Raw genomic sequence first — 9081 nt, 5'->3', positions numbered from 1 at the left:
GTGATATACCACTATGACTGCAGGAATCTAGTTCAAAGAGGACAGTCATTAGTGACTTATTCAAGGAAGTAAATGAGTGCTCAGACTGCTTGGGATTATTCTGTTGCTAATGATGGCGTTTCACTGGTACTAACCACTTTCTCTCCTTATAAATAGAAGCTAACATAGCAAGATCTATCTTTCTTTTCCACCTGGGGGCCAGCCTTCACTGCTTCAGGCTGAGAGACATCACAGCACTGAAACTGTCTCTAGAGACTCACTACCTCCGCGTGGTGTGCCAGAGGCTAGAACCCGGGTCTCTCACTTGGCAAAGCAGGTGTCCTCCCAGCTGAGCTATCTAGCCGATCCCAGCAGATCAAAATGTTATTCCATAGGGAGTCGGGCTGTAGCGCAGCGGGTTAAGCGCAGGTGGCGCAAAACACAAGGACCGGCATAAGGATCCCGGTTCGAACCCCGGCTCCCCACCTGCAGGGGAGTCGCTTCACAGGCGGTGAAGCAGGTCTGCAGGTGTCTATCTTTCTCTCCTCCTCTCTGTCTTCCCCTCCTCTCTCCATTTCTCTCTGTCCTATCCAACAACAACAACAATAATAACTACAACAATAAGACAACAAGGGCAACAAAAGGGAATAAATAAACTAAATAAATTTTTTTAAAAAAGTTTTAAAAAAAATGTTATTCCACATGCAATGTAGAGAAAGAATTGGTGAAAGGAGGTATGGAAATATAGCTATTACAGAAAAATAGGTTGTGGTTTTCAAAAAGTTAAGTTAGTGGTCTGGGAGATGGCGCAGTGGATAAACATTGGACTCTCAAGCATGAGGTCCCAAGTTCAATCCCCAGCAGCACATGTATCAGAGTGGTATCTGGTTCTTTCTCTCCTCCTTTCTCATTAATAAATAAAATCTTAAAATAAACAAAAAAGTTAAAGTATATGTAATTCTAGGTAATCTTTATATATGGTCCAGATTCATGAAAGCTATCTCAGAATTAAAATGAAGAGACTAGAAAGAAATAGATGTGATTTTTTTTACAAGTTTATGCCTGTAACACAGAGTTGAAAGGAAGTCTGTTAGTCTTTTCTTTTCTTAATTAATTTATTTATTTTCCCTTTTGTTGCCCTTGTTGTTTTCTTATTGTTGTAGTTATTATTGTTGTTGTTGATGTCATTGTTGTTGGATAGGACAGAGAGAAATGGAGAGAGGAGGGGAAGACAGAGAGGGGGAGAGAAAGACACTTGTAGACCTGCCTGTGAAGTGATCCCCCCCCCCCCCCCGCAGGTGGGGAGCCAGGGTTCAAACTGGGATCCTTATTCCTGTCCTTGCGCTTCGTGCCACGTGCGGTTAACCCGCTGTGCTACCACTCAACCCCTCTAAAGTCTGTATTAGAAGGCTTTTTATGGAAAAAGAAAAAGCATTTGGTAGGTGGGGGTGGAGGTGGACATGGGCATGCACCCAGGAGAGCACACACATTTCCAAGCATGAGGACCCAGTTTCAAGCCCCACTCCACCAAAGCTGCAAGGGATAGGGAGCTTCACAAGCAGTGGAGCGGTGCTGTAGGTCTCTCTCCCCCCAACTCCATTCTTCTGTTTCTTATTTATTTATTTTATGTTTATTTATTTATTCCCTTTTGTTGCTCTTGATGTTTTATTGTTATAGTTATTGTTGTCGACATTGTTGGATAGGACACAGAGAAATGGAGAGAGGAGGGGAAGACAGAGAGGGAGAAAGACACCTGCAGACCTGCTTCACCACTTGTGAAGCGACCCCCCTGCAGGTGGGGAGCCAGGGGCTTGAACCAGGATCCTTAGGCCGGTCCTTGTGTTTGGCACCATGTGCACTTAACCCGCTGCACTACCGCCCGACTCCCCATTCTTCTGTTTCTATAAGCAGTAAAAGAAGAAAGAGAGAGAGAAAGAAAGTTGAAAAATACTACCATGACATCAACCTGACTTCCCAGAGCAGACCCCACCAATGTGTCTTGGAATCCCACCTCCCCAGAGCCCTACCCCACTAGGGAAAGGTAGAGATAGACTAAAGGTATGAATCAACCTGTCATTGCCCATATCCAGTGGAGAAGCAGTTACAGGAGCCAGAGCTCTGTGGGAGAACTACAGTGGTGATCTATGGGGGTGGGGATGGGGACACAGACCTTTGGTAATGGGAGTGTTTAGAAAAAAATAGACTATACTGTAAGCCATAATAATAACGAAATTCAATTAGAACAATGACTTAAAATCTACTGGATAGGGCTGGAGAGAGCATAATGGTGATGCAAAAAGACTTTGATGCCTGAGGCTCTGAGGTCTCAGGTTCAATCCCTTGCATCATCAAGAGTCAGAGCTGAGCAGTATTCTCTCTCTCTCTCTCTTTCATTAAAAGAATAAAATCATGAAATAGAGATAGGAGGAGGAATAGAGGCATCTTCTTCACTACTCCAGTACTCATGAAACTTCCCTTCTGCAGGTGGGAACTGGGGGCTTAAATCCTGGTCCTTGAGTGTGGTAATGTATGTGGTAATGTATGTAGGTGTGTTACTGTCCAACCCCTTATTTTAAAATCTTAAAGATAACTCTTCCTGTATGGTCTGGGAGATGAAGCAGTGGATAAAGCATTGGACTCTCAAGTATTAGGTCCCAAGTTCAGTCCCTGGCTGCACATGTACCAGAGTGTTACCTGGTTCTTTCTCTCACTCCTCCTTTTTCATTAATTAATAAATAAAATCTTAAAAAAAAATAACTTTTCCTATCAAAGTCCTTAAAAAAAAAAAAAGAAGCCAGACCTTCCACCTTCTGCACCACATAAAGATGTTTGGCCCATACTCACAGAGGAATAAGAATAGGGAAGCTGGGGAGTCAGGCTGTAGCGCAGCGGGTTAAGCGCAGGTAGCGCTAAGCACAAGGACCCGCATAAGGATCCTGGTTCAAGCCCTGGCTCCCCACCTGCAAGGGGGTCGCTTCACAAGCGGTGAAGCAGGTCTGCAGGTGTCTGTCTTTCTCTCCCTCTCTCTGTCTTCCCCCTCCCCTCTCCATTTCTCTCTGTTCTATCCAACAACAATGACAACAATAATAACTACAACAATAAAACAACAAGGGCAACAAAAGGGAATAAAAAAAAAAAGAATAGGGAAGCTTCCAATGGAGGAGATGGGATGATATGGCACTCTGGGGGTGGGAATTGTATGAATTGTACCCCTCTTATCCCACAATCTTGTCAATCATTATTAAAACCACTAATTTAAAAAAAGAAATTGAAAAATAAGAAAACACAAAGCAGAACTTGGACTGGGTTTGATATATTGCACCAAAGTAAAAGACTGGGGGTGGGGGGAGGGTTTAGGTCCTGGAACACTATTTGGCAGAGGAAGTTGAATTGTTATGTGGAAAACTGAAAAGGGTTACACATGTACAAAATGCTGTATTTTACTGTTGATTGTAAACCACTAATCCCCCCAATAAAGATGAAAACAATATTATTTATATATATATATAGACAGAGAGAGAGAGAGAAAGTCAGCCACTGGGAGCAGTGGAATCACTAAGTACCAGCAATACCTCTGGTGGCAAAAAGAAAAAAGAAAAAGCATTTGGGTTATAAGGAAATACCTGAAATCGACGACTAGAACTATATTCTTTGATGAAACAAACTCAGTTCACTTGTCTCTACCTGCTTCCCAGTTATTTTTTAAGGTTTATTGGGTCACTTATTGTTCTACTGCTCCGTTCTGGTTTATGGTGGTGCTGGGTATTTAATCTGGAGTTCCCAAGTCTCAGGCAGGAAAGTCTGTTGAGTAAACAGCTAGACAAGGGGGCAGGCGAGGTGGCGCACATGTTGCCATATACGAGGATCGGGATTTGAGTCCCTGGGTCCTCCACCTGCAGAGGGAAAGTTTCACAAAGTGAAGCAGGTGTGCAGGTGTCTATCGTCCTTCTCTCCCTATCTTCCTCTCTCCTCTCAATTTCTCTATGTCAGATAAAATAGAAAGGAAAAAATGGCCACTGGGAGCAGTGGATTCGCAGTGCTGGCACTGAACCCCAGTGATAACCCTGGTGGCAATAAAAAAAAGAAAAGACAAAGTATTAAACAGCTAGATGATCTCCCTTGTCTATTTTCCAGTTATTTTGTTTTCTCCTTTCAGCGCAATTGTGGGTTCCTCTCTGAAAGAAGTACATATTGTTCATGTGACAGAGCTTTATCTGGCACTTGAAACTGACAGGGGTTCTTTCTCAAATATTTGCCAATATAATGGCTGGAGAAGTTGGACCGTGATGTTCTACACCTGGAAGAAAGGAGGTCTAATGATCTAGTGATTGGCTCATTAAAAACTTTTTTTTTTTTTTTTCCCTTCAGAGGAGCCATTCTGAGACTCTGCCCTGATTGCCAACCATAAAAAGCCTCTTTCAATCTCGCTTTAGGCTGACGCTCAAAACTCAGCTCCAATCAATAGAAAGGCAGAAAACGAAGCTACTTATTTCAACGCGATAGACCATTTTTTGAGAAGCTGTGATTTCGCAGCAAGTGTTTGGGAATAGGAAATTGGGTGGGTAGGTTTGCTGGTGCCTTAGATCCCATTCTCTGCATGAAGTCATTTGGAAAGACTGAATCTGAAAGATTCTTTTAAAGTTTCTCATGCTTGCAGTGAAGTGAGTGTACACGGGGGGAGGAGGGAGAGGGGCGGAGGAAAATGTAGCGTGAGGGTGGACGCATGCAAAATGCCGAGTGTGTGTGTGTGTGTCACGGGCTTCGATGCAAGCAGCTGGCTGTGAATGGAGCACGCCAGGAGGCCAGAGAGGGACATGTTTCTTGGATTCGTTGACCACCTCGTTGAAACCACTCGTGCATTTATTCTCGGGGAAGGAGCCAAGCCCAGCCCTGGAGCTGGAAGGGGAGCCCAAGGCAAGGGGCGAGGGAGGAGCCAGCCCTCGGCGGGGAAGCAAGCAGCGCAGGAAGCAATGGGCTCAAAGCCGGCCGGGAGGTGTCCAGTGGGGAAGAAGGGATACCCCCAGCGTGACATCCCCTTTGCAGTGAAGCCAAGTCCAGCAGAGGAAAAATTTCTGACATCCCCGCCTCTCTCCCCCTCCAGGGGGAGCAGGGAGTAAGTCGTACAAAAGGCAGACTCGCCCCAGCCGGGGGCAGTCCTAGGGACCGTCGTCAAACTCCCACTAACTTAGCGTCCAGGGATCGCTCGTCCCCGCCCACCCCTCGGCGCCTGCTCTGTACACCACCGAGGGTCCCGGCGAGCATGCGCGAGGCGCTGAGTGCGCTTCAGTGGGCTGCGCGCACCAAGCGCACGGTCCCCGACGCGACGCGTAGGGGGAGGGGTGACGGCGAAGGAACGGGAGCCGGGTGGAGGCGGCGCGGGGCAACCTGGGAAAGTGGTGTCGTGTGCTGGCTCCGCCCTTTTCCCCGAGGGAGGGGGAGAACCATATATAAGTGCAGTAGCCGTCCTGAACGTTCTTTTTCGCAACGGGTTTGCCGCCAGAACACAGGTGAGCGTCGGGTGTGGCTTCCGCCGGCCTGGGCCCCCGGGGGCAGCGGGCCGCGGTGGCGCTCGCGCGAGGCTTCCCCGCCGCTACTGGCCGGGATTCCGGGCCCCGAATTTCGGGCGGAGAGAAGGGGGTTGGGCGTCGGGAGTTGGGGGCCTGGGCGCTTTCTTCGGGCGCCGCCCCGCCTCGTGCTCGAGTCGAGGCCCCCATCCGGCCGCCGCGTGCGTTTCCCGGCCGCCTCGCCTTCCCCGCGGGCCTCCCCGTAGCGCCCGGGCGCGGAGGCAGCCACGGGTTTGTCGGTCGTGGTGGCCGACGCGAGGTCGGTGGGGGGGGGCGCCGCCTCGACGTGGGGCCTCCCGGGGCGGGCGGTCGGGGCCCGGGCTACCCGGCGCACATGGCCGGCTCGGAGGGCCGCGTGAGCCGGGCCCACGGAGCGGCCCGGGGGTGGGGGAAGTGGGCCTCGCGGTTCGGCGCCCCGCCCCGGCGGCCAGACCCGCCCGGCCGGCACCAGTTGCGTGCGCAGAAAGATGGCCGCTCTCGGGGCCGTGCAGCCGGCGGCTCAAAATGGAGGCCGGGGCGGGCGGGTGAGTCACCCGCACAAAGGGGCCCCGGCCCGCCCGAGGGCGCCCCGCACCCGGACCCCCGCGGAGGGGGAGGGGACGGGCCCCCGCTTGCAGCTCTCCTTGGAATTCGCCCTTTGGGGCTTGGAGGTCACGTCTCCCCGCTTTGGGGCCTCAGAGTTTCAGGGACTTCTTTCTCTTTTTTTTTTTTTATTATGTTTCCCTTTCAATTTTCTTTTACCCCGATTCAGGTGTCGTGAAAACCACCGCTAAAACAAACCTCGAGGCAAAATGGGAAAGGAGAAGACCCACATCAACATCGTGGTCATCGGACACGTCGACTCCGGCAAGTCCACCACCACCGGCCACCTCATCTACAAATGCGGCGGCATCGACAAGAGGACCATCGAGAAGTTCGAGAAGGAGGCGGCCGAGGTAGGTGTCCCGGGGAGTTGAGCGGTTGGGAAGTTTTTTGTGTTTTTTATTTCTTTATTTTATAAGTGGGGCCCCGGGCATTCGGAGCCATGCTTCCGGAAGAAAAGCAGATGCCCTGCGGGGAGGTGGCCCCACGCGGGCTTCGGTCAGCTTCCGGTCCCCGCGTGTAACCGGGTCTTGAATCTCCACAGATGGGCAAGGGCTCCTTCAAGTACGCCTGGGTCTTGGACAAGCTGAAGGCCGAACGCGAACGTGGTATCACCATTGATATCTCCCTGTGGAAATTCGAGACCAGCAAGTACTACGTGACCATCATCGATGCCCCAGGACACAGAGACTTCATCAAGAACATGATCACAGGCACATCTCAGGTCGGTACATCCCCCAGCCCCCCCCATACTTGGGGGGTGTCACAGGTTGTGCTTCATCTTCTAAGAGCCTCTTTATTTCCCCCCCCCTGAAGGCCGACTGTGCTGTCCTGATTGTGGCTGCTGGTGTCGGTGAGTTTGAAGCCGGTATCTCCAAGAACGGGCAGACCCGTGAGCACGCCCTTCTGGCTTACACGCTGGGTGTGAAGCAGCTCATTGTTGGTGTCAACAAAATGGATTCCACCGAGCCGCCCTACAGCCAGAAGAGATACGAGGAAATCGTCAAAGAAGTCAGCACCTACATTAAGAAAATTGGCTACAACCCCGACACAGTAGCCTTTGTGCCAATTTCTGGTTGGAATGGTGACAACATGCTGGAGCCAAGTGCTAATGTGAGTGGCTTTTGAGGTAGTTGTAAAAAGATGACTTGGAGGGTGAGGGGGGTGACAACAGGTATGTGGAAGGCTAGGGCTTTTGAGGCTCTTGAAGTTACGGCTCACTGCCCTGCACCAACATAAACCAAAGCTGTGCATTGCTCTGGTTAAAAAGTGCTGGAGAGGGAGCAGACATGTTAATCTTTTTTGTGTGTGTTTAGATGCCTTGGTTCAAGGGATGGAAAATCACCCGGAAAGATGGCAGTGCCAGTGGAACCACACTCCTTGAAGCTTTGGATTGCATCCTGCCACCAACTCGTCCAACCGACAAGCCCCTGCGCCTGCCCCTCCAGGACGTGTACAAGATTGGTGGTAAGTTGGGCATTGCTGTGTGGCATGTGACTTCTGTGATTTTTTTTTTCAGTACTTGAATGTTACATCAGGCATTTATACTATGCTGTGAATTTGTAGGTATTGGTACTGTCCCTGTGGGCCGAGTTGAAACTGGTGTCCTCAAGCCTGGCATGGTGGTCACATTTGCTCCAGTCAACGTTACAACTGAAGTGAAATCTGTTGAAATGCACCACGAAGCTCTCAGTGAAGCTCTTCCTGGAGACAACGTGGGCTTCAACGTGAAAAACGTGTCTGTGAAAGATGTTCGTCGTGGCAATGTGGCTGGTGACAGCAAAAATGACCCACCAATGGAAGCAGCTGGCTTCACAGCTCAGGTGACATTTCATGAGGGTTTGTCTTAATTGGGGGGGTGTATTTTTGGCAGCAGTTTTGTTGGTCTGGGAGTCGAACTTAATGAATCTGCATCTTTTCTCCCAAGGTGATCATTCTGAACCACCCAGGCCAAATCAGTGCTGGATATGCACCTGTGCTTGATTGTCACACTGCTCACATCGCTTGCAAGTTTGCTGAGCTGAAGGAGAAGATTGATCGCCGTTCCGGAAAGAAGCTGGAAGATGGTCCCAAGTTCTTGAAATCTGGTGATGCTGCCATTGTGGACATGGTTCCTGGCAAGCCCATGTGTGTTGAGAGCTTCTCTGATTATCCTCCTCTGGGTAAGATGGCTTGCTAGCAACTCTTGAGATTTCATCCTTGTTTAAGTAAGTTGATACTATAGGAAGGAGAGTTACTAAATGCCAATCTTATTTTTAACAGGGCGCTTTGCTGTTCGTGACATGAGGCAGACAGTCGCTGTAGGTGTCATCAAAGCAGTGGACAAGAAGGCAGCTGGAGCCGGCAAGGTCACCAAGTCTGCCCAGAAGGCACAGAAAGCTAAATGAATATTCTCCCCAATCCCTGCCACCCCAGTCTTAATCAGTGGTGGAAGAACGGTCTCAGAACTGTTTGTCTCAATTGGCCATTTAAGTTTAATCATAAAAGACTGGTTAATGATAACAATGCATCGTAAAACCTTCAGAAGGAAAGGAGAATGTTATGTGGACCATTTTGTTTTTTTTGTGTGTGTGGCAGTTTTAAGTTATTAGTTTTTAAAATCAGTACTTTTTAATGGAAACAACCTGACCAAAAATCTGTCACAAAATTTTGAGACCCATTAAAGCAAAGTTTAATGAGAAACCTGTGTCTTCTTTCAATAACTGCTGTAGAAGCTAAGTAAAAGATGGCACTGTTTTGTTTTCTCCCTATAAATTCCAGAACCCAGAGTAAGTTACATTACTGGAAGGTATTTTGTGGTTGACAAGTGCATAAATGTCTATTGTTTGGGTGAATGGGCTATACAGTTAATGAACATTAGTAAAGGGATTCACATTTGAACAGTGCCATGAATTAAGTCAACAGGATGAGGAAGTTTAAGAATCCTTTGTAAATAGAGGGACATGGGTTTAGTTGG

General features: G+C 49.0%; 1 protein-coding gene across 3 annotated transcripts; it reads left to right on the top strand.

Moving 5' to 3' along the window:
• The first annotated feature begins 5072 nt into the window (after window positions 1-5072).
• Window positions 5073-8807, top strand: EEF1A1 (eukaryotic translation elongation factor 1 alpha 1). 3 transcript variants are annotated; one of them, XM_060205387.1, is made up of 8 exons: window positions 5073-5092; window positions 6295-6478; window positions 6670-6849; window positions 6942-7238; window positions 7442-7592; window positions 7692-7948; window positions 8053-8287; window positions 8388-8807. In XM_060205387.1, the coding sequence occupies exons 2-8, from the start codon at window positions 6335-6337 to the stop codon at window positions 8510-8512; spliced, it is 1389 nt and encodes a 462-aa protein (XP_060061370.1). In that variant the 5' UTR covers window positions 5073-5092; window positions 6295-6334; the 3' UTR covers window positions 8513-8807. The 3 variants fall into 3 exon arrangements, with proteins under 3 accessions (XP_060061370.1, XP_007515831.1, XP_060061369.1); XM_007515769.3 differs by lacking the exon at window positions 5073-5092 and adding an exon at window positions 5361-5486; XM_060205386.1 differs by lacking the exon at window positions 5073-5092 and adding an exon at window positions 5783-5802.
• The last annotated feature ends 274 nt before the right edge of the window (window positions 8808-9081 follow it).

Source organism: Erinaceus europaeus, chromosome 13 (assembly GCF_950295315.1).
Source record: "Erinaceus europaeus chromosome 13, mEriEur2.1, whole genome shotgun sequence".
NCBI classification, from domain to species: Eukaryota; Metazoa; Chordata; class Mammalia; order Eulipotyphla; family Erinaceidae; genus Erinaceus; species Erinaceus europaeus.
This window is presented reverse-complemented; position numbering and strand designations above follow the sequence as displayed.